This window comes from Haliotis rufescens, unplaced genomic scaffold (genome assembly GCF_023055435.1).
Source record: "Haliotis rufescens isolate VD_foot unplaced genomic scaffold, xgHalRufe1.0.p SCAF_9, whole genome shotgun sequence".
Taxonomy (NCBI): domain Eukaryota; kingdom Metazoa; phylum Mollusca; class Gastropoda; order Lepetellida; family Haliotidae; genus Haliotis; species Haliotis rufescens.
In genome coordinates this window covers 28,986,258-29,012,918 of record NW_025964383.1, presented here as the reverse complement: position 1 = coordinate 29,012,918, position 26,661 = coordinate 28,986,258, and the positions used below count along the sequence as shown (strand labels likewise).

General features: G+C 40.9%; 1 protein-coding gene and 1 long non-coding RNA gene across 3 annotated transcripts; both read right to left on the bottom strand.

Moving 5' to 3' along the window:
* Positions 1 to 51: 51 nt before the first annotated feature.
* LOC124130751 (esterase LipI-like) lies at positions 52 to 26,661 on the bottom strand. 2 transcript variants are annotated; one of them, XM_048390627.1, is made up of 7 exons: positions 26,302 to 26,471; positions 21,667 to 21,828; positions 21,092 to 21,202; positions 20,080 to 20,197; positions 18,700 to 18,763; positions 18,014 to 18,135; positions 52 to 947 (listed from the first exon to the last, which is right to left on the bottom strand). In XM_048390627.1, the coding sequence occupies exons 2-7, from the start codon at positions 21,811 to 21,813 to the stop codon at positions 289 to 291; spliced, it is 1,221 nt and encodes a 406-aa protein (XP_048246584.1). In that variant the 5' UTR covers positions 21,814 to 21,828; positions 26,302 to 26,471; the 3' UTR covers positions 52 to 288. The 2 variants fall into 2 exon arrangements, with proteins under 2 accessions (XP_048246584.1, XP_046349739.2); XM_046493783.2 differs by lacking the exon at positions 52 to 947 and adding an exon at positions 11,663 to 12,621 and having other exon boundaries at positions 26,302 to 26,661.
* Positions 4,161 to 7,098, bottom strand: LOC125377421. Its single transcript, XR_007219571.1, has 2 exons — positions 6,484 to 7,098; positions 4,161 to 6,391 (listed from the first exon to the last, which is right to left on the bottom strand). It is a non-coding gene; the product is annotated as an uncharacterized LOC125377421 (long non-coding RNA).

The window sequence follows — 26,661 nt, the reverse complement described above, 5'->3', positions numbered from 1 at the left end:
AGCGTTAGAAATTGGCACTAGTCCTGTAGTCCTTACCAAACTGCCCAATAGTAAAGGTATCCTAAGGACGAGAAGAAATTAGCCCATTTTAAGGGTTTTGCTACATGTTATCATTATAAGGACTAGTGGACAAAAACTGTTAGTTTCTAACCCTGCCTTAGACGACTGGGCCACCCGTACCCCCAGGTGAGGTGGGAGGTAATAGGGGGAAGCTGACAGAGGTGATAATCTAGTGATTAATTGATAAGGTCCTAATGATGTCAAAGTACTGTCTGACCATACTCACAATTATTCCTTATTGTCAGGATGGAAAAAAGCTTTGATATCTTGATAAATCTCTTTCCTTGCCTTTCTACAAATTTCAAACGCATTAGTTTCGAGCAGTCCGTGAATGATGTGGTAATGTCGATGTGTGACATCAATCCCTGCCTTTCTCATGCGTTCTACATACAACACACCCTCGTCCCTCAGTGCATCGAACTGAGCTGTCACCACCAGGGCGGGGGGGACCTTCTCGATCTCGTGACCCAGCAGGGGGGACAGGTAGGGGTTGATCACCTGGGACTCAATTTCACTCCACAGGGTTTCATTTCCACTTTCCGTATCCATCTTCCATTCCCCATCGTAATAGTCTTTCGGGAAGTTCTTCACATCAACCAGCTCGGCAAAGTGGGACGTTTTCATCTCGGGTGATACATGCTGGTTTTGAGTCATGGCTTTAGGAAGGTTGGGGTGGGATGTGGGGCCGATGTAGTGTGACCAGAATGTGGCATGGTCCAGACTGGTGTACAGGTAGTGGTTGGCGGCGTCGGTGTAGGAGGGAAGCTGCAGGTTGAAGGGCTGGAGGGGAGGGTAGAGGAGCACCTGGTACACCGTGTCAGGGAGCTGGGGGTTGCTGTTCAGCATCATGGCCACTCCTGCTGCAAGGTTGCCACCAGCGTTGTCGCCTGGAAATTCACAAGTCAGAAGTGAGCAAATAGTGTTTTATTGAGTGAATGGTTTTACATTCTGGAGTTTGGACCACTTAAACCAGTGAATTGTTTGATAGGCATTACTTAGAAGTTGACGGATGACAAGCTAGACACAATTTTATGGATAACAACTTCTTAAATACTGTGGAAAAGCGACGTTTCGGTATAAGGATCTATACCAAAACGTCGCTTTTTCACAGTATTAAAGAAGTTGTTATCCATAAAATTGTGTCTAACTTAAACCAGTGGTTGATCATGTGAGTCACTTTGAATAGTACTTCAGCCTTGTCATGGTTTTGGTTTGTTGTTTAACGCCGCACTGAGCAATATTCCAGCTAAATGACAGGCAGTCTGTAAATAATCGAGACCAGACAATCCAGGGATTGATATCATGAGCATCGATCCACGCAATTGGGATCGATGACATGCATCAACCAAGTCAGCAAGCCTGACCACCTGATCCTGTTAGTCGCCTCTTACGACAATCACCCCGGAATCACTTTGTCATGGCATGTTAAACCCAAGTGATGCAGATGATCCCAGATGATACCACTTTGGCGAACCCCACGAGCACAGGTATGGTGCTGACAAACCTAGCATCATTGAAAGGCAACTATGCTTGTCGTAAGAGGCAACTAACAGGATCGGATAGTCAGACTCGTTGACTTGGTTGATGATGCATGTCATCGTATCCCAATTGAGTGGATTGATGCTCATGATGTCAATCAATCACTGGATTGTCTGGTCCAGACTGGATTATTTACAGACTGCCATCATATAGCTGGAATATTGCTTAGTGCGGCGTTAAACAACAAATAACCAACCTAACAGCATCATTATCCAGAGAATTCTGGGATTTGAACACACAACCATCAGACTGTGGCACAACTATGGGAGGTTGGGCCATCTGTATTTCCCACTTGATTGAACCAGTAGCGGGCCATATACAGAATAATGGACCCGAGACCAATTATCAAATGGTTGCAAGTGTAAGCCTCCATCAATGCTGTTTGTGATGAAACAATCACATCATTGCTGCATGTCAACTTTCCTAGTGGCCACCGACCTGTTAATACTTGATTGTGGATCATTGATCGTGTGAGGCAAGATGTCGCAGTGCTCGATTCAAGGAACTTGATTCACATTGAACGATGTGCATATTGCCATGAAAACCAAGTTTGCACCAAACAAAACCAGGTTGCACCCTGGTCCCATAAATTCATCAAAGTTGAAACAGGCCGGTCTGTTGCCAGTGTTAAATGTAAAACATAATAGGAACATGTGCATATAATCTTGAAGTAGCCACAGTTTGATGACGTCAAGCCTGAGAGAATATGACAAATTACACATAACAGGGATTAGTAATCATGGTAATGTAGTATGGTAAATAACTTTAGCGCTACTGAGTTTGTTCAAAGATCGATTTTGTGTGACAAGTAAGGGTTTGTCAGACACAAATTTGATGCACTTGGGGCATGTAGACATAAAAATAAGGTTCCATTTTTCAATAACAGGTTGCACTTGTGCATGTTCCCAATCAAATTAAAATCAGATCTTAGTTCTTGCTACCGCTAAACAAAGATTTTAGGACATTCCATTACCGGTCACGTCAGACCGACCTTGCACGAACTTTGACCGGCCAATGGAATGACCAATCAGAAGGCAGCTTACTCGTGCTTTACGGCTCAATTACAAATTTGAAACCTGAACAAAAGAACATTCTGGAATGACTAATAGATGGGCTAGAGTGTATGGATTCAGTAGTTAAACTCGTAACTATCGTTCGGAAGAACGTTTTCGAGGATGCATGATTAGAAACCACATTCCGACTGTCACTTTCATAATCTGGTAAGCGACGCTCTGATTGGTCGGATGAAAGGTCGTTCTGACGTGACCCCTAATGGGATGTCTTCAGCGGTAGCGAGAACTAAGGTCTGATTTTAATGAGATTGGCATGTTCCATATTGCAAAACTGAGACTGTGTGGCTGATGGTTGGTGTAGCCAGTTGACCCCTGATTGGTGTGGCCAATTGACACCTGATCTGAGTATTGTCCACACTGACTGCCACTGTTGTCACCTGATCCCAAGTTACCCTCATCTGTTGACCAACACAACACATTGGAGCCATATACTATTCTGGATTTATCACAGGGAATAGCTCTGTGTCAAAGGTCATGGGCGGATACAGAGGGGGGTCGCGGGAGTAAAAAAAGCTGTATCCGCCCATGAAGGTTATTAGGTAACATGGCGAAAGCAAACTGTAAAATATACCTCCCCCTAACTTTTAGTAATATAAGTATGATGAGATAGGGAATCTATCAAATGTCTTATAATATCAAATATATCAACACGAGTCACTAAAAGTGTTGCCATGGTCACCGATGACCTCACAATGGTCCCCAAAGTACCGTGATGCAAGTTTATATCTCCTGGAAGAGATCACGTGATCTCACCCAAATGGTATGTCCTGTGGAAGCCAGTTTTGGATGATGAAAGGTGTATTACTATGGTCATTTATAAGGCTAAAACAAAATGATAGTCGTGGTTCTCGGGCACCGCCTGCATCATCATAAAGTCATCATAAAAACTGTTAATTTGGTTACATGCTAGTTTGAACCAAAAACAAACACCCGCCTGCACTATATTTTCAAAAGTCATTGCCTGAGAACCAATTCTTTTATTTTTTTAAGCCTAATCCAGTCACATTTGTGAGAACTGAACTTTGTGTTGTCAGCACCAGAACTTGGCTAACCTCTAGCATGGGGGGGAGATACAGTCAAGTCCCGTTAATCCGACATTGTTGGTTGCATATGATTATGTCAGATTAACGAGTATGTCGGATAAACGAAATGAGGTAGAATCAACGTTCGTGATCGAAAATCGGAGAACTACACGATTGATAACGATTCAAACACGTTGTAATAAAAAGAGGGAGGAAAAAGGCAACATTCATATTGTTATGTTACATTGTTAGCGGAATATGTTTTCAAATCATGCAACCTCTAAAGTTTAACACAATGTATGACTGATTCAAAATACTTTTTAAAGCATAGTCTGGAATGGAAGTCACTAATTTGAAACTAGTGCCGCAATGCTTAAGAAAGCTGCTTTCTTAGTGGCTAATGTTGACTTCCTGTCGGTCAAAGTGTACACAGTTTAAGGCATCAATTACAACATGATTCAGGACATGGAAAATCAGTCATTTATTCATCATACATGTCTTACATACACAGCATGGTTTCCAAAATTAAACAAAAACGTGAGTGCAGGCAAAGATTAAAGATAGAAGAGAGTATAGGCTAACTGCACCAACTAGAGCTGAAAGGAGCTTGCAACTTGTACATCCTGTGAACCAACTACAATACACCACGTGAGTGTAGACTATCAAGGCCACTGATGACTGAAAGTAACAATATGCCACCAATGACTTAATATAGCAGTCAGGACTTTCTGTTGGACACAGCCTAGTAACCAGCATTTGTAGTTTCGTTGACCTCAGGAGTGTACAAGATTAATAACGTAATGATCTCACTGAAGTGATATCTCTTTTGAGAGAGAGTTTTGGATAATGATCATGATGTGTTGTGACATGACATGACATATTTAAGGCATAGCAAGGTCATGCATTCATACTTGCCGTAAAAGGCGACTATGCTTGTCGTAAGAGGGATCGGGTGGTAAGGCTTGCTGACTTGGTTGATGCATGTCATTGTATCCCAATTGCGTGGATCGATGCTCATGATGTCAATCACTGGATTGTCTGGTCCAGACTCGATTATTTATAGACTGCCGGCATATAGCTGGAATATTGCTGAGTGCGGCGTTAAACAACAAAGAAAAGAAAACAAATCATACAGAGTGATACTGGATATATGAGGACAGCTTTCATATCTTCATTCCCTTCAGGGAAGGGGCTACAAGTGTTGGGAAAATATTGGCAGTTTCAGAAACAGAAGTTTTGCTTGGGATTCTTCTCATTCCCTGTGATGATCAAATATGTTTCCTTAGATTTCAGTGAGAATTCGTGAATAAGCCAGGTTCTTGGATATTCAGTTTACAGACTACAGCATATCAGAAATGATACTCAGGATAGCTCTGAGCGTAGACTGATGCTAAGTAATATGAGAGGTGGAATCTGATTGGTCAACAGGAGGGACATAGAAGGGACATATCTCGTATAGCCACTGGTGGTGCTACAATCAAGCCTGAAAATTCCAGTCAAGTTTGACAATGGTGGAAACTGGCCTTTAGTGAGTTAACGCCCTTGCCTCGGGAAGAAGTCAGAGTCAGGAACCCACTTTTAGCCCCTCAATCTCCACCTGATGGTCAGGCAACTTAATATAAACTACAAGAGCTGAGAGAATCAGAGCTGCTGAAACCAATACTCAGGAGAAACAATTTGTTGATATTGATCATATATTGGCAATCTGTCACAAAGTGATTTTGTTATGCAGAAAAACTGGAAACAAGATGCAGAAAGGTATGACACTCTATGCAGGCACAAAGGCACAAGGGAAGTGGACGGTCAACACTGATGATATTGTTTTATTTACATAAGGCCACACATTTTTTGTTTTTTGTTTCACAGGCCTGCCGACCCTACGGACAGTCCAAAAAATAAATTAAACATTAAAATATTTTATTTTTATTATGTCTCCCGCTAGTAATATAGACACTCTCATACAATAAAAAAATGTTAGACATGAATTCCAAGTGTACATCACTATCAGTGATTCAAGATGCTAGCTACAGTTTAAACTCCACGGCATGACTGACACAGCTATTTATTTTTATTTCGACCAACCTTTTGTGGAAAAGCTGGAATATTTCTGTGAAACATAAAATTAAAAATGTGTGGTCTAATTGACATCATGGGGAGGATCATGTCAACAATAATAAACTACTAGTCACAAAATACGATATGCAAGTTGGGAAGGGCATTGTACTGATAATTTCTTTTTAGGGATCCTGAATATTTTTGGGGATATATTTTTGTACTGAAGACTAGTCACACAATTTCATAAAAATATCCCAAAATATTCATGATTCCTACTTTTTGGGGTTCAGTGTACATACTTCTCACACTCCACCCATCATGGGTTTACCCCCACCACCCAGCTGGAGACACAAGAACCCGTGATACATCTACTGCAGTCACACACAATCGACCTCTTCTATCCCAGACAGATGCTCCAGGCAAAAGATCCTTCTCACATTGAAGCATGAAGGATATCAATAAACATCTGGAAGGACTGAAACACCCGAGTCCAAGAGAAACAGTAACATCCAGTTGTCACACAGTCCACTTGAATATATTGCTCTTTCACCTTAATAACAATCACAATAATAAATCACAACATTCAACACATGACCTGTAAGTATTCGTTGTATCTACTGCCAATGTGACCTTATGTTTCACCTTAATAACAATCACAATAATAAATCACCACATTCAACACATGACCTGTAAGTATTCGTTGCATCTACTGCCAATGTGACCTTATGTTTCACCTTACTACTTACTATATACACTGTGTCCGGGATTTACCTGGGTTACATGTTTTGGGGGTCCTGGGACAGTAATTGTAGGGGTCCCAGGTTAAAACATGGGGACCTGAGACCAATTGTAAAAAATGGAAGACAGTGCTCTACCACAAGTGATGCAAGATTACACATGCTCAGTTGCCATTTGCTGACTTAAGTAAATGTACAAGTGTAACAGATCGTGATTTTTTTTAATGATCACAGGAATGAAGTTTAAGTGTTTCCAAATTATAAAAATGCATACAGATTTTCTGCATCCCACACACTGTATGTTGTGTGTGCCCTGTGCCCTGTAATGTGTGTGGGGGCGGTCGGGTCGCCTAGTGGTGAAAGCGTTCGTTCGTTACGCCGAAGACCTGGGTTCGATTCCCAACATGGGTACAATGTGTGAAGCCCATTTCTGGTGTCCCCTGCCGTGATATTGCTGGAATATTGCTAAAAGCGACATAAAACCATACTCACTCACTGTAATGTGTGTGACCTAGTGAAGCAGAGCAGCATATGATCCATGCATGGTTGATGGTGGAGCACATATCACTGTTGTCTACATTGGTTTTCACAACATAAACAGGGGTTGTTGGGTAGCCTAGTGGTTAAAGCGATCGCTCGTCACGCCGAAGACCCGGGTTCGATTCCCGACATGGGTATAATGTTTAAAGCCCATTTCTGGTGTCCCTTCGCTGGAATATTGCTAAAAGTGGCGTAAAACCATACTCACTCACAACATAAACACCAGACAACTACAAGGGATTTCTGAAGATTTATTTTCAGGTAAATTTGCATCTTCCCAAGTCAAGGGAGTTAACTGACTGTACAGGTCCAGTTTCCACCCTTGCCAAACTAGGCTGGGATTTCTGGGCTTGATCATAGCATCACCAGTGGCTATTACGCGTTATGTCCCTTCTATGTCCCTCCTATTGACCAATCAGATTCCACTTCTCATATTACTTGCATTTGCTTCAAACAAATAAGATCTATATTGTAATAAAACTGGTCTTACTTCACAAAGTGCATCAAATCATGTGAGAACCATGATTAAAAACATGAAAAGATTTGGAAAATTTCTGCTGAAGGCATGTTAATTGATGGTACACATGCTTTGCAAATCCTGCAATCGACTGAAATCTGCACATCAGTTTGCGAGCCAGATATTGATTTCGTTACACGATTTTGACTGGACTATACATAAACTCATTAATCCAGCCAAAATATAACTTCATTATTCCAGCTTAGTTCGGCAAGGGTGGAAACTGGACTTATATAGTCAGTTAAATCCCTTGACTGGGGAAGATGATCAGTTTGATGAATTGACATGTACTGCTGCAGCAAGTGCTCTGATGATGACACAACCAACCAGAATATGAAGAACTTGCCTAATTTGGGCAGCCACAACTATAACACACACTACACTCGCAAGTGTAGAGATAGATAAAAGCTATGTGTATGTGTTAGTATCATCATATTCATAAAACTATTAAAATAATCACAACTCGCAATATCTTAAAAAAGGAAATCCATGATGTGTACCATGTACGATGGTGTATCTGTGTGCTTGGAGTTAGTCAAAACACACGTCAGTAAATTATTACAATTTGTATACTAAACCTTTCCATTATTTTGATAAATATTCTTTAACACATCTATTCCGAAGCTGGTGTGAATAATAACTGAATTATGTTTCACTTGCGGTTATCTGTGATGCTAGTTTATCCTGATTTAAGAGTACAGGTAAATATTTCCCTGGGTGGTCACTAGTTTGGTCAAGCAGAGCACATTTATATGCTGATAAGGTACATAAAGTATACAGGTTATAGAGGCGTGAAACTCCCGTGCTTCGTGATACTTGTACATTTCAGCAAGACAGGACATAAACAACCAACACTTCAACCATACGGTTTATATTAAATCGTGCAAACTGCTTCGAATATGAATGGTTGAGTTTGTGCGATCTGCAGAGTAGGGATGGGACGAGTACAAACTTACTACCCAGGTACCCACCCTCTATTACCCTACCCTACCCGGGTACCCACTGTAGGTCTCAAGGGATGGGTACAAAATGTCCGATTGGGACTAGTTTGACCGTAGCCCTAGCACTATAGACTTAGATACACATATAAAACAATCTGCTCATGCATACACTGAATTTGACTGAAGCTTTATCTTTATTCAAACATGTGAAAGTCAGAAGGAATGCGTGCACAGTCAGAGTGAGTGAGTGAGTTTGGTTTTACGCCGCTTTTAGCAATATTCCAGCAATATCACGGCGGGGGACACCAGAAATGGGCTTCACACACTGTACCCATGTCGGGAATCGAACCCAGGTCTTCGGCGTGACGAGTGAATGCTTTAACCACTAGGCTACCCGACCGCCCCCGTGCACAGTCAGAAAAAAATGCAAACATTAGTGACTTGTAGTGTTGCCATGGAGTTCTAGATAATTTTTGTCATTAAACAATATACCACATTACTAACCATGGGTCCGGTTGTCCTGTGGGTAACAGGGTCCTAGTCTGTACCCACCTGACTCAAGTACCCAAGTTACCCATCCCCGTCCCGTCCCAGCAGTGCATAGTTGTTGTGGCAGTATTTTATCGGGACATAAATGTCCTGTCGCGGGACAACTGGCACTTCTCATCTGTGACATACAGACATGGACGTGATGGTGAGAGAGTGCCTTGGCTGACATCTTCCCGAGGCAAGGGAGTTAACTGACTTTAAAAGTCCAGTTTCCACCCTTGCTGAACTAGGCTGGAATTCGTGGGCTCGACTGTAGCGCCACCATTGGTTGTTACGAGTTATGCCCCTTCTATACCTCTCCTATGGCCCAATGAGATTCCACCTGCATTTGATTAAAACAAAATGGCGGTGCCCAGTCAAGATGATCTGATTGATAATCAAGATCTATATTGTGATAAAACGGGTCTTACATCGCGAAGTGCATCAAATCACATGAGCACCTTGATTGAAAACATGAAATGACTTGGCAAATATCTGTTGACAACGAGTTGGCAGTGCACATGTTTTGTAATCCTGCAATCGTCCGAAATCTCCATGCAGTTTACTAACCGGATTCCAATTTCGTTGCGCGATTTTGATTGGACTATGCATAGGCTCGTTAGTCCAGCCAAAATATAACTCCATAAATCCAGCCTAGTTCGGCAAGGGTGGAAACTGGACTTTTATAGTCAGGTAACTCCCTTGACTGGGGAAGATGACATGGATGTGATGGAGAGGGAGTGCCTTGGCTGAAGGTATTCAGAGATTCCACTATAATTCTAATTCAGCTAAACTATGGTTGTTAAACCCACTACTCTTACTAGCTCAATTAAAAGAATAACCTACAATGTTCACCGAGCAGTAAAGCAACTATTCTTAGGTTCTCCTTATCAGCAACACCCCTCCTGACAATAAGATGCCTTGTCACATGATTCTTTGTGTGTCGCATCACAATACTTTTATTGTAAATTTTTGAATATACATATACAACTAAAATTCCTCTTATCATCATAAATTTCAATTGTTAATAATACTTTAATCCTTATTCATCAACCGCCTCTGTGGTCTAATGGTAGAGCGTCCGCCTGGAGAGCGGAAGGTCCGGGGTTCGATCCCCAGCTGCGTCATACCAAAAGACGTTAAAAGATGGTACTTGTTGCTACCCTGTCTGGCGCTCGGCATTAAGGGCCTAAAACAAGGACTGGTGGGCTCGGAGTCAGTATACTGTGTCTGAGTGGGGTATTTATGTTAAACTGCGGTATCTCAGTGTGCTAGCACTATAAATCGGCATCAGTCCGGACTAGAACAAGCAGCAACACAAACACACACATACACGTTGTTATATAAGTGCAATAATCTTGGACGCGACGTTAAACCCAGTTTCACCTCACCTCACCTTATTCATAAGATCCAGGCAAGAAAAGCTGTTCATTTACCATGGTGGAATGATTTCTTGTTTTTGAAAAGAGTTTATTCCCATCCCCACACCCAAACATTGTTAAATGACACACCTGTCAAATCTTCTCAACACAAATTTTGAGTCTTTCTTTTATATTAGATGGTTAACAGATTTTCCCCCATTTAAGTCAGTGAAAAATAAAATCAATGAAAAAAAAAGAAATGTGACATGACATCTTTTTTTCCATTTGGTTTATGGAATTTTCTAAAAAATATCAGTTTGGTTGTGGTGGTTGGTTCTCTTAAATGTTGACAAAATAGAAAGGTACGACACATTCATTTTCTCTTTGCTGCATATTACTTTAATTGCATTTTAAAATAAAAGGTTTCAGAAAGGAGGTGTCAGAAAGGTGAGTTTTGATGGCAAAATATTTTCATTTAAAAACTGTGTTGTAAGATTCTAAAAACATCATTTTTAATTCTTGTTCCTAAACTCAATATAATATTAAAAAGGAATTTTTATTTTATTTATTACTTATTTTTTAATTTCCATTTTCTCAGTCGTTTGGGTCAGCTGATCCATAAACCAACTGAAAAAAATGAAGAAATACTTACCAACAGTTGTATTCCCTCAAATTAGGAGATAAATATACTGTGTTTTCAATGTAGAGCTAGGTTACCTGTAGATTTAACCCCGCTAAATTGAATTTAGAAAGAAACGCACAGCGTGAGGTTCCAAATGTTAAATTAAGCGCAGTTAAATCTACAGGTAACCTAGCTCTACACTGAAAACACAGTATATTTATCTCCATTCTACCATGACTAAATAAAACGCGAACTCTTGGGAGTTAGCAAATATACTGAGTGAAGCGGCATGGGTTGAGTCCAGTGTTTTGAGCAGGTTATCGATCTGAATTATGGAATCACCGAACAAAATATGGCGCTGTATATACTCAAGCAGTTTGTCTACACCGTAATACTTCACTCGAACATATGACAGGCATTGAAAGCATAGAAGCACGGCAACTTGGTAAGCTAACATGAGGTGGGCATCCCTAAAGAAAACAAAGCAAGCTTTGCAAGGCTTTCGCTCTACATCGCACGTCACCATTATGACATCATATCGCTCATTGTGACAAAAAAGATATGACGTCACAGTCGTATATAGAAAAGCGCCAAAATTCCAAGCACTCTGTTGTCTCCAAAACGTAAATACATTCCCTTTGAAGATTTCCATCGTGTTTTCTGCACGAAATGTATTGCCACACATCCTTTGAATATTGTATCTGTGCATTTTGTAACCTGTAATTGTAGATATAATTATTTAAATATGCCTACCGACAATGACTGAAAATAGTACTATTCTATGAACATTAGCTTCCATGGTGATGCGGCCTTCAAACCAGCTGTTTCAATCAGAGGGGGTTTATTGTGATTTAATAGCCTTTGATTGACCAATCACAACTGAGTAAATTCCAAATTCATGGTAGAATGATAATTATGCCATGTTTTCAAGAACCGGTTATCCTTATTATTCTTTGTTCATATTGACCTCAATATAGTTGACAATTTCCTTCAAGGCCCTATGGCAGACTTCCAACTGTGTGAAACTGTAAGACAAGTACATGTAACAGAAGCCATGACTAGCCTGTTTCACATGGTAAGTATTGACGCGTATACCCGCTCTACGTAGCCTCTCGGCATAGATCATCCCCTCGTCCCGTAGGACATCTGTATCAGCAGTCATGATATATGCAGGGGGCACCTGGGTCAGGTTCTGTGCCAACAGGGGTGCAAAGGTTGCATCCAATATAATAGCCTCAATCTGATTGGACAAAGCGTCATTTCCTTCATTCTTATTCAAGATGTCCATTGGAGGTGTTTGAAACCGCTCAGGAAGCAGTTCTTGACTCACAGATCGAGCATAATCCGAATATTTCAAGATCATTGATGTGTGATTATTGGTGGCGAAGTCTTGGTAATATTTTTCTGGTTCTTTGAGCCCCAGGTACAGGATCCAACATATGACAACCTCTTCTTTTGACAGCATTGGATCATCCTTGAATTTGTGAAATGATGGGAGGTTGAAGTCGAAGGGTTGGAGCACTGGGTAGATGAGCAGCTGGAACTTCAGTCTCTGGATGTACGAAGTAGGTTCATCCGAAAATCTTTTGGCGATGGCTGCAGCCAGATTCCCACCAGCACTGTCACCTGAAATTGTGAAAGTTTTCGTTCATTGCCTGAAAGCTGTCTGTTTGTTGTTTAACACGGCTCTCAGCAATATTCCAGCTATATGACATTGGTCGGTAAATAATCAAGTATGGCCAAGACAATCCAGTGATTGACATCATGAGCATCGATCTACGTAATTGGGATACAATGAGATGCATCAACCAAGGCAGCGAACCTGACCACCCGATCCCATTAGTTGCCTCTTATGACAAGCACAGTCGCCTCTTACGGCAAACATGGGTTGCTGAAGACCTATTCTAACCCAGGTTATACATGTTGCTGTAGATGTCCTGCATTGTTCGTCAATGACCGCCTCTAATACTTCACCTTCACAGGGGAACATCATAAAGAGCCCTTGTCATCAGCAAGGCTAACATCTCACAGCAAAGAAGTACTGTCAGTAAATAATCAGTTCTGGACCAGACCATCCAGTGATTGTATGTCATCATACTCTGCTATAATATCAATCTATGAAGGCAGCGAGCATCATCAGCTGACTCCATAGGCCTATACCATGGCCTTGTACAAAAAGCATTATATAAATAATTACTCTTGAACGCCAAAGAGGTCGATCCGAGGGTCCTTGTTTTCGCATATTGACCACGTCAAGGGTAATTATTCGTTTTGTTAAACCGAAATTCACTTAAAGTTCATGAAGGCTTTAAACTGTCCTCTGTTTCATTACAGTAACTTAGCTGTGAACTATGAAATGTTCGTACCATCTGGTTTTCTAGCAGACGAGTCAATATATTCATCACATAACAGGTCAGTACTGATCATGTGACGAGTCAATATTGGAGGTAAGTGTCAGTCACATGACTTTGGGGTCTACATGTAAATGTAATGTTTTATCACGTGAAACGGTTTAACCAATGGAATTGCAAGATACTTAACCTGAAATGTTTTCACACTTCTTACCCCTGCCTGCTTGATTAGCTTTAGCATAAGGTGTTCTAAAGATATTGAGCAAGCTGAGCATTTGTGCATGTCATACGTAATTTAAATGTTATGCAAAGCCTTCTTGGTAAATAGATATTGCAAGTTTTGTTTGTTGGTGTCCTTTTGCTATTCGCCTGTTGAATGGCTTCGACATCAATGCACGGCTAGTGACACGCTCTGTCGAATGGGTTCAACATTAGCGTTGGTGTGGACCTTTCCCAACCAGCATCCCCACTGTTCAAGGCAGGCAATAAATCATGCAATATATTGTATGACATGTGACAAACAGTGCAAGTGTCAAGCAGGAACCAGGTCGGGTGCAAATGGACAAAGCGGGGAGGATATTCATGCACTGACATGCAGCTTTCGTACATTCAATACTCGTCTAGGAATACATCCAAATACTACAATAACTAATTGAAGAAAACATCAGCTTCAGTGAGACTGTGCCCTACAGCACATGCGTGAGTGAGTGAGTGAGTTGTGTTTCACGCCGCTTTTAACAGTATTCCAGTTATATCGCGGTGTGTCAGCTTAATGTTGGAGGAAAGCCCCAAGTGATGCAGGTCCCAGGCGTTTACCACTTCGGTGAAACCCACGAGCACGGGTATGGTGCTGACAAACCTAGAAACATAATCGGGGCGAACGGGGATTCGAACCCACAATCATAGGTTCCTGGCGTGCCCAAGGGACACAACTCTGCACAGCGAATCACGGCGCCTTAGACAACTGGGCCACCCATGCCCCCCTACTGCACATGAAGTCAACAAACATAAATCTAGTTGTATGAGAGTGCGTACAGCGTAAGTTTTACTTTTTATCAATTTCATGTTTTCTCCCCTTTAATTAATCCCTGGAGGCTAGGCTCTGTTCTGCCACATACCTGTATTAAGCTTAAATGAAAATCAAAGCAAACATACTGACTCCAGAGGTGAGACATCGTTCAGAGGGCCTCCTTGTCATGTGGATGAGTAAATGTGTTCAACAACTCTTTGAACTGATTTCAGTAATATTGTGTGCCACCTTCTTTACGAATGAGTGAGTGAGTTGGGTTTCACGCTGCTTTGAACAGTATTCCAGTTATATCACAGTTATATCACGGTGTGTCAGCTTAATGTGTGAGGAAAGCCCAAAGTGATACAGGTCTCAGACATTTACCACTTTGGTGAAACCTACGAACATGGGTATGGTGCTGACAAACCTAGAAACATAACCAAGGTGAATAAGGGATTAGAACTCAAGATCTTCACTCAGTGACTCTTAAATGTCACCTACTTTCCATTTGCTATGACTAATATTGAAATACAAATGCTCAAATACCTACAACCGTCATACACTTAAAGAAAATAATTCAGTTTCCTATTCATTCACCCGATCTTTCAAGTTTGATTTCACATGATACCCATCCTAACACGAGGCTGGAGACATGGAGTACTTACTGTGGTACATCTTCATTCTTCTGGCAAGAAAATCATTCAAAAATGTGTTGGACATGGCATATTCCCGTTCGAAAAGAACACTTTTGTTGTCGTCCAGAAAGCTTCTCCCACCGTTCTCAGAGTTTCAAGAGACATCCTCCCAGGGATGTAGTTCACAGCTACTGGTTGTGACCGCATCGATCCAGTCAGGGCATAATACGACACATGCTGAACAAGTTGAAAGAACAGCGTGTCCGACAAGAACTTCCCCAGCATAATGACCACCAGCTGCCATACTGACCATTTGATCTCCTTTGGGATTGTTTGCATGTTCCAATTTCTTAATTTCTTAATTCAAAACACGGGCTGTGTCCCTGTGGGCCCATGGAGTAAGCTGATCAATGTGTTGGATTAACGAGACTGATTAATGAGTGATTTCAGCAATCCGTTGCAAATTTGGTGTGTCGGAGTCAGAGTGCAAGACTGTCAGATTAACAGGTTTAAAGCCCTGATTTAATTGGTCCCATCACTTGTGTCAGATAAAGCCGACTGTTGGATTAATGAGTGTCGTATGAACGAGACTTGACTGTATGTCAGTGGCACTGATATACTCATGGAGAAATATAAAGGAAAGTGTATAAATTTATCCCCTTCTTTCACAATACATTCTTCATAACAATAACATTCTCAAGGGTGCAATGTACATTAGAATATTGCTAAGTTCACTCACCTACATTTCCGAGTACAGAGACATTTATCTGTGATTCCAAACTAAGTGCTCTTGGCAAGCAAATTGGTAAAATATCGTCTGAGCCTCTGAGCAGGTCTTGATACACAAGTAAATGGTTAGATTCCATGCAGCTTTTACCATTATTTCTGCTACACAGCGAACCTATAAAGGCACTTGATGTCTTAAGTGTGACAACTGGAGTAGATAAAGACCATCATATCACACAAGTTTTTCCCATTCAAACAACCTGTCCCTATGTCTGTGAGTATATGATGTGTTCCTCAATGCTCCCAATGCTTCTATGTATCCTGTTGCCACTATAATAATCACTATAATAATCACTGTGATAATCAGTTTACATTCCACGGAGCCCTGTAGGCTTTGAGAACAGTTCATTTTCAAGCCAATTCAATTTTTGTTCCAATATTTCCGATCAAAAATTGATAAAACCAATTAAATGTCCTACTGCTATTAAATTTTGTCTCCAGCACAGTCCCTGGCTCCCCCTACGTGGAAATACCCCCTTTATGTGGAAATGTCTCTTTGAACACATCTTTGGAAACACTTCATAACTGTGCAGGCAAGGGGAGACAACTACACTATATACAGACATGCACAAACTCCATGCAACACTTTGCTTGAGAAGGCGTATCACTTGCACATCAATGCCACAAACCTATTTCCTACCATTCCATTTATTTTTTAAATTGTGTATAAATGATTACTGGATGAGATATGTTGGTGTCTTCAGTGACGGAATCCACAACATATCACACAATATGGCTGAATCAGGTATGTCTCCACATTTATATACGGAATGTGCCTAGTTTGCTTTGAATATTTTGAATAAATCTACTAGTTTTACTAAGAAGGCAACTCTTAGAGAACTGCATGAAAGTTACAAAATGTAACATTGATTTACATGTACGAAGGCCAAAGGTCATGTCACAGCTACAAGATGGGGACATTCGAGAAACAAAAAAATATAACAAACTATATTGGGTATATTCAATCACATGCATAGACATGAGACCAGCATGCACACACATATACAACTGATGCACATAAATACTGAATCATGCATAGCACTGCAACAGTTTTCTCTGAACTTTCAAAATGCACGTAAAACAAGGGCAAAAGTGAGTGTGGCTCACTGATACTCCCGACCCGCCTAGTGTGTCAGTAGTTTCCAATTAAATAATGGATAGGGTTAGGGTTTGAAAAATTCATAAAAAAATGGAAAATTTATAAAAACAATGTTTTTCTTTTGACTGCACCCCTCCATATGACACAGATTATATGTACTAAATTTGAGATGAATCCACTGAATAGTTTAAGAGAAATCACGCAGACAAAGTTTTCGGACGGATGGACAGACAGATGGACAGAGGAACCTTGGTATACCATATACCTAAAAGGTCGGGGGTATAAAAATTCTTTCCAGATCCACTCAAAACTGTACTTCAATGACATTTCAAACCTCTTAGTATTTCAAACTAGGCTTATGACAGCTTTAACAAATGTACTCCAGATGGCTGTTAATTCATCTGTCATATGTTTCATAAATACTTTGCTCATAAAATTATAAGTCCTGGAAAATACAAACTTGAGGGATTGTCATGAAGAACTGAAAAACAAGAGTCATCAGGAGACGACAAATCTCCCTGTCTGGTGCAATTCATAAATGGAGTTTGCTAACCTTTCCCCACATTTGGTTCAATGCCATGGGATACGTTCAGTTCAGTTCAGTGAAGGAAAAGATAATGCTGTTCAGTACTTTCAATATCCCAAGTCATCAAAAGACACCAGTTCACCACAAGACTGATCTGTAAAACTAGCTTCATTCAGAAATAGTCAACAGTTTTGGAGTTCTGCTCCGGAAACGAGCACCCCCCTCATTTTCAGTAAACTCCAAACGTGTTGTCATGGAAACAAAAAAAACAAAAATAATAATTAAAATCTGAAACCAGCAAGTTTCAACAAGACATATTCAACAGTTTAGGAGTTCTGCTCGGGAAACAGAAAATGGACAGCAGACAAATGAATGGACATGCTGATCGCTTTTTGCCCCCGTTTTTCACACCTGGGGATAATAAATCAGACAATAAAATATAAATAATATACTAAATTTACAAGGGCCATGGAAATAACTGGCAAGCACCTGTTAGTGTAAACATGTTTCAAATCATGTACATAGCAACATTAGACAGTCATTAAGATGTCATCTGCCACCATCTCCCTACAACGGAGAGATTCTCACGAATCTGAAACAATCCACTCTTACCTCCCACAGCAATCCTGTTGCCGTCCACCCCGTACTGCTTGGGGTTCTGGAGCAGGTGTAGGGTCGCCGTCACACAGTCCTCAAACGGGATGGGGAAAGGGTGTTCTGGAGCAAGGCGGTATCTGGAAACATGTTCAGATGTGAAGATATATGAGCAGGTGGATGGATGAATGCACTTTTGTCTCTAAAGCCAAAAAAAATAATCGTCTTGGTTCTCGGGCACCGCCTGCATCATCATAAAGTCTAAGTTTCATTTTTTTATTTCCATTTTAAAAAAATATATTCAAAAACAATGCGATCCAAAATAGCATGCAGTTACTTCCCTTTACATGCACACTGCTTTACTGCGTAAGTTGTTTTATGGTCAAGGCAGCAATAGGAGTTTGTATGCTTGTTTTTTTGTAGGTTTCCAGATTGATGGTACGAACTATTTATTTGGTTACATACTAGTTTAAACAAGAAAAAAACAACCCAAAAGAACACCCAGCCTGAAAATAATCGAGTGTGGACCAGACAAACCAGTGATTGATATTATGAGCACTTATCCCTGCCGTCACAGTACAATGACACAGAGCCATGTTACCCTAGCCTCAACACGTAATCCCCTCAGGTGCCTCCTCCACCCCACAACCATGTGCTGCTGTTCTAACCCTGACTCCCCACGTCGGATGTAGTTGGACACTCACTCCACTGACATCACTACAATGTTGGCTGCCCTGGCAATCTCAGCTGTAAACTCATCGTACTGGTCTAAAAACAGAAACACATCCTGTTACTTCTTCACATAGAAGTAAAACCACATCTTGTTCAAACTTAAATTACAGTAAACTACGTTTATAACGAACACGCATATAACAAACTGTGTTTTTAGGGGCCCTGTCCATTTGCCGTATATATATATATATATAAAAAAAAAGTTTGTTATATGCGTGTTCGTTATAAACGTTATATATATATATATGTATGCTTATAATGGTTACTGTTATAACAAACTAAAATTAGTGGTTCCTTTGAGTTCATTATAACTGTAGATTACTGTACATTTTAATATAGAAGTGAAACATATCTTGTTCAAAATTGAATTACTTACTTCTTAACACAGAAGTAAAACACACAGATCTTAGTTCTAGTCTGAGGACATCCCATTACGGGTCACATCAGAACAATCTTTCATCCGACTGAACAGTGTGTCGCTTACCAGACAGTCGGAATATGTTTTCTAATCATGCAACCTTGCAAGGTTACCGCAGGGTATTCAGAATGACAGTTACAGGTTGTACGACTGAATCCATCAAAATCATCGTCTATCTCTTCAATGCGATAAACATTTAAACCAAGGAAGCTGTGCATAGCCAATGGGAAGTACTGCAATACAATCTAGCCCATCTATTAGACATTTCAGAACATTCTTTTGTTCAGCTTTCAAATTTGAATCTAGATGTTGGTCTAAATATTTTTCAAAGCGTATTCTGGAATGAAAGTCACCAGTTTGAAACTAGAGCCTAGAGCTAATGTTGACTTCTTGTTATTCATTTCAGTGGTTGGTCAAAGTTTGCGAAAGGTCGTTCTGAAGACCTGCAATGTCATGTCCTCAGATCTTTGTTCAGCTGTAGAGAGAGCTAAAATCTAATTTTAATGAGATTGATCATGTTTAAAAGTGAATTACTTCCTAATATAGAAGTAAAACACATCTTGTTCATCAGTGATGTCCATGCAAAATATTTTCAAAGAATTTTGGTATTGGCTGACCCTATTTTTGTGCCTTGGATTTTGATCTTAAAAACTGGACCTCAAAATATACAATATATCTTAGTAGCATGAGGCCACATCTGCCTTTGATAGCCTAAGTCAGAACTTCATTTGAGAAACTGTGAATGAGGAAAACACTCCAGATACAGAACACCACAGTACCTGTCTACAGGCCTAACACATGCACTGGAGACACGCAGGAAACAAAACCACAGTACAATTTTGAAACGTAAATTTTGAGTACTTCGGGTTGCAATTGTTTACCAAGAAACAAGATGATTCCATCCGTTCTCTGCCAAGAACTCAGGTCGACTTACCAACACTTCCAAAGATCCATCCCCCGCCGTGGAAATATACCAGCGCTGGGCTGGGCGTGGGGGCACTCTTGGGGCGGTAGATTCGGACAGGGATCCCGGATAACCTGGTGTCTGTTACCTGGAGGGGAGAAGGGAGAAGGGAGACTTGTTATTCAAGCCAAAATATAACTCCATAATTCCAACATTGTTCGGCAAGGTTGGAAAATGGACTTAAAAAATCAGATTACTACCTTACCCCCCGAGCCAAGTACCTGACTCCCACAGGAAGCTGGCAATGTGTGGGACTCCCACAGGAAGCTGACAATGTGTGGGACTCCCACAGGAAGCTGACAATGTGTGGGACTCCCACAGGAAGCTGGCAATGTGTGGGACTCCCACAGGAAGCTGACAATGTGTGGGACTCCCACAGGAAGCTGACAATGTGTGGGACTCCCACAGGAAGCTGACAATGTGTGGGACTCCCACAGGAAGCTGGTAATGTGTGGGACTCCCACAGGAAGCTGGCAATGACATGTTCAGTGACCCACTGACTGGGGTATCACTGTGGCACTATGAGCATACCAAGTAGCTAAGTGGAGTTTGGCGCTATGGTGTGTGTTTGTTGTTTAATGCCGCACCCAGCAATATTCCAGCTATATGACAGCGGACTGTAAATGATCCAGTCTGGAACATACAATCCAATGACATGCATCAACAAAGTCAGCGAGCCTGACCATCGGATTCCGTAAGCCGCCTCTTACAACAAGCATATTTGCCTGTTACGGCAAGCATGGGTTGCTGAAGACCTAACCTATCCCACCTTCACATAGGAACATTCATTTGTTATTATTACTAAGTGTTGCAGGTGTGCAAGTTGCTTATGCCAAACTCAGCAAGACTCCAGCTACATCCTGGAGGAAAAGACTGTCGTCGTACTTGTAAGTCAAACTATATTGGATGATCCATACATTGTCAGTTTCATAATTGCTGCACTTTAGACCACCCGTGTCCCTGTAACGAAAGATACACCAACCTTGAGTAGGGGGTCAGACTTGGATGCCACTGCCTGAGTAGCAAACATCTTGATCAAGCCCCGAGTCACGTTGACTCTGCTCCCCAACCCCACCATCTCACTCACGCCACTCTGTGGGAGAAAACAACATATGTCACCAACCACGAGACAGACCTTCAGATAACTTTTTGAACAATTTAATTTTTACTCTAGGGTTTCTATTTTAATTGGGTTATCAAGGTCTATACCAGGTGAGCACCTTCTGAGTTCAACCATAACTTTTCCGAAGTTAATGCAACCAACATATATTTGTGCTTCACTTGAGATAAACCATATGTTCAATACATAATTGTCATTTAAAAGAATGTTTTACTGACCTACTGCACCTTTAGTCCAAAGCGAAAAAGCAAAATCCCCCAAAAAAACCTTTCTACCCTTTTGATGATCAGTATCATCCATATTGAACCCAAAACCAAATTTTCTCCAGGGTGAATGAGTTCCAGTTGTATCCAAATGACGGAAAGAATTTGCCGGGATTTGCAATGCTCCTAATTTCAAAAGTTAAAAATTTAAAAGTTGATTCAACATGGACTTACGATGAGTTTCACCATCTTGAAAGCAGCGAGGATGGAGCGGAGTTTCCAGGGTTCCGTCATGTCGTCAGGCACAGGTGTGTACAGGTAGGCAGACAGTCCTATCATCAACACTGACATGGAGATGGCCAGCACCTTCAGGCAACCCATGCTTGCTGCTGGGACCTGGAACAGTGAGTTGGGGTTTATAGCACAGTGTAATATTTACAGCCGTATCGAGGTGGGGGAACACCAAGCTGGTCTATGGCCAGCACCTTCAGGCAACCCATGCTTGCTGCTGGGACCTGGAACAGTGAGTTGGGATTTATAGCACAGTGTAATATTTACAGCCGTATCGAGGTGGGGGAACACCAAGCTGGTCTATGGCCAGCACCTTCAGGCAACCCATGCTTGCTGCTGGGACCTGGAACAGTGAGTTGGGGTTTATAGCAGTGTAATATTTACAGCCGTATCGAGGTGGGGGAACACCAAGCAGGGCTTCACACATTCACGGTTCAAACCATCTTCCCGAGGCAAGAGCGTTAACTGACTTTACAAGTCCAGTTTCCACCCTTGCCGAACTAGGATGGAATTCCTGGGCTCGGTCGTAGCGCCACCAGTGGTTATTACGAGTCCCATATGGACCAATCAGATTCCACCTCTCGTATCACATGCATTTGCTTCAAACAAAATGGTGGCCCCCAGTCAAGACGATCTGATCGACCATCAAGATCTATTTTGTGATAAAATGATTCTTACATCAAATCACGTGAGCACCTTGATTAAAAACATGAAAAGATTTGGAAAATAACTGTTGACAACGAGTTGGCGATGCACATGCTTTGCAAATCCTGCAATCGACCGAACTCTGCATGACAGTTTACAAACCGGATTTTGATTTCGGTGCACGTTTTTGATTGGACTATGCATAGACTCGTTAGTCCAGCCAAAATATAACTCCATATTCCCAGCCTAGTTCGGCAAGGGTGGAAACTGGACTTTTGTGGTATAATGAACATTGATCCATGCAATTGGGATCGATGACATGCATTAACCAAGTCAGTGAGCCTGACCACCCGGTCCTGTTAGTCGCCTTTTACGACAAGCAAAGTCGCCTTTAAGGCAAGCATGGGTGACTGAAGACCTATTCTACCCCGGATCTTCACAGGTCTGCAAAAATGAGTGACAGTCACAGTGATCTTCAATACAGTAGAACATGGATACATTGTATAACGTTTTTTTTCTTCAGTTTTTTTTGCTTGGAAACGTCCAGCATCTTGGATAAAACAAAACACAATGCACCTAATTGCAGCATTGACTTGTATTAGCAGTGATCTCTTCATAACATTCATTAAATAACATTAAATTGATAACATTTCATAACATTTATTAAATAACATTAAATTGATAACATTTTTGTTTGTTTGATGTTGAACGCGGCACTCAGCAATATTCCAGCTATATGATGGCGGTCTGTAAATAATAGAGTCTGGACCAGACAGTCCAGTGATTGACATCATGAGCATCGATCCACGCATTTGGGATACAATAACATGCATCAACCAAGTCAGCGAGTCTGACGACCCGATCCCGTTAGTGGCCTCTTACAATAACATGTTTAGAACATTGTTTATCAAACATGTATTTAGTATTTCATGACTTACATACGTGAGGTGAGGTGAAATGGGGTTTAACGTCGCGTCCAAGATTATTTCACTTATATAGCGACGTGCATGTATGTGTGTGTGTTTTGTGTGGCTGCTTGTATTAGTCCGGACTGATGCCGATTTATAGTGCTAGCTCACTGAGATACCATGCCACAGTTTAACATGAATACCCCACTCAGACACAGTATACTGAATCCGAGCCGACCAGTCCTTGTTTAAGCCCCTTAATGCCGAGCGCCAGACAGGGTACCAACAAGTACCATCTTTTAACGTCTTTTGGTATGACGCGGCCGGGGATCGAACCCCGGACCTTCCGCTCTCTGGGCGGACGCTCTACCATTAGACCATGGAGGCGGTCGACTTACATACGATTTACATGCTGACTGCAAGTAAGATAAACATTAAACAAATTTGACAGGGTTGAAATGTCACCGCTGATGGTGTTGCTTCGCCGCGATTGTGTTGATTTTTGGTATAGCCAATAATTGTCAGTGACACTTGACACCGAGTGGAAGTTCTCAGTTGGCTATACACGTCACTAATTAGTCCTATTTAGGCTTGTCAATGATCAGATATCAGTTCGCTATACATGTTTATTCACTGTAGAGAGTTCGTTATGTACCTAATTTTAAATTATATTATATAGGAGATAAATTGGGGATTTTGTAACAGTTCGTTGTATCTGTTTGTTCGCTCTATCCATGTTTGCAGCATTAGAAATTGGCACTAGTCCTGTAGTTCTTGCCAAATTACCCAATAGTTAAGATTTCATAAGGACTAGTCATGCTAGTAGAGATTTGCCCTTTTTAAGGGTTTTGGTATTTGTTTATACGGACTAATGGACTGAAAATGTTAGTGTTTACCATGTTCTACTGCTGGTCTGTAATACCTGTGTTCTACTGTATTTGAAAACCTGTCTTGAGAAAGGAAACCAGAGAACTCAGACTCAGACTATTAGTTTGAAGACAACGCTGTCGGTTTGTCCATGTATCAATGTCGGCTAGAACGTAATTTTCCTTCAACTGTAAATGAAATGTCCTTCATTGTATTGGTATATCTAAATGGCATACTTGTCTTCATAAATGGTATATGTAATATAACATTGGCTGTTTTGTCTTGAAAACTTGAACCATGAAGTCAAAGGGACTACCGTACTCGACGTAATAAGCGCCCAGGGCGCTCTCAAAATTAGAAACAGGGGGCGCTTATTAGAATATTATTTTGATGGAAAAAACAGTTGAAAGATAAATTTCGACATATATAAATACGACAGATATATTTTTCCAGAATTTTATTGACCATAATTAAGGGTACATATAACACACGCGTGCGTATTATACACGAATATATAAGTCTTGTGTACATTGATCAATCGGAAGGGGCGCTAAATGGGATTGTTCACTTATATATATTATAATATATATTATCAAATATCGCCGTGGGCGCTTATTAAAGCGGGGCGCTGATTACGTTGAATACGGTATGCCATTTTGAAGGGCCTAAAGATGAATAATCCACTCACACTAACATGGCCATGCCAACAATATGAATAATGGCACAGTTTATAAACACTTCTATCAGTCTGCGAGGAAATATGGGATTAACTGTCCAATCGGCTTACTGCACACTGGGTCTGCCGCAATGACACCCTAAGGCTCGCTTGAAAGAATTTACATAACCAATAATCATTAAAGGATTTAACATGTTTAGAAACAAATAATTTTAAGACAAAATACACTGTATACTAAGGCACATGGTTGGTCAACTCAGTCAAGGAACAGATCATTTTCGTGAAGGAAAATGAGAGTCCAAGACAAAACAACGAAAGAATGTTAGGGCTGGGACGAGTCCAAATTTACTACCCGGGTACCCATCCCCCTACTACCCGACCCTACCCGGGTAACCGCAGTAGGTCTCAAGTTGGGTACAAAATGCTCAGTTGCAAATTGTTTTACCAGAGCCCTGGCAAAAAAGCATTTAGATATAGTATAAAACGATCTTATCGTGCATACACTGAAGTTGACTGAAGCCTTCGCTTTGCTCAAACACATAAATTCAGAAGGAAATGTGCGAATTGTCAGCAACAAATGCGAACATTAGGGACTCGAACTTGTGTAACCATGGAATTTTATTATTATTGTCATTAAACAATATATCACAATCCGGGTCCTACTCAGAACCCACCCGACCAGAGTACTCGGGTTACCCGTCCCCGCCCTAAAGAATGTTCACATCATTCCTTAATTTATTATAAGGTTCAAACAAGGGGACATGTTAGTGTTATATAAATGGTTTGTTGAACAGTGTTCAATTTTGTTCTGGATTTGATATGTATAAGACATATTAGTATTTAAAACTATGATTGCCAAAGCTAATAAAGTATTTGGGTTTTTAAAAAACAAAAATATTAGTATGCCAACCCCCAACCCCCATTATAAAAATCCTGGATCGCCCCTGTTAAATAACTTCAATCATAAATTCAGGGGAGACAGAAATAATTAAATTAATAAAATAAAATAATGCAATTGTCATTATTATTTATCAAATAAAAAGCTTCCAAATCAACTAAAAAAGAAAACAGGGTTGAACACGACATTCATATTACCTGCTTGACCAACTTATAAAAAAATAAATTATCACATGGAATTACCTCCCTTTACACATCACTATCTATTGCCGAAACGGCCCTCTGCATTACCATTTGATAATCATCCATTCATTAAATTTGCCACTTCCGTCTGATATCATGCAGCAACTTACGTATTACCAATGATATGTTGACAATGCACTAAATGTGATAAAAGAACACGTGTCAGTTACAAGCGGCAACGTGTTCATGAAGAGACCATTTCACCAAAAGGGGACCCCCTCCTGTTTGACGAATGCTATGGGTTTGTTGTCACTTCACCTCTCACTGGCGTGTTAACAGGAATCATACCATTGCAAAACGAATAAACGTGGCAGCTAATAATGTCAAATAGATAAAACTCACCTCAGACTTGTTGAAATAGTAATATGCAATTTCGATCTTTGCAGGGGGAAGTATTTTTTTGTTTACTCAGTGCCCACGCGAAGTGAACAGGTTTCTTGGCTCGAGAAACTTCGCGTCTCGCCGTGGCTAACCGCGCCTCAGTGCCCACGTGGAACAAGGGAAGCAACTCGTGGAAGCGTGTATACTTTTACTAAACCTTTTAGTAAACTGGTGCGCGAAAGATGCATGGAGGCGGTGCTATTTCTAATTTACTGGGTCAGTCCAAGAAAATACACTCATTGCGCTTTTGGTACATATAGCTAATGATTTGTCAACTAAAATCAGTTGGCATGCCAAAAACTCGTGCATATGCTCACTTCT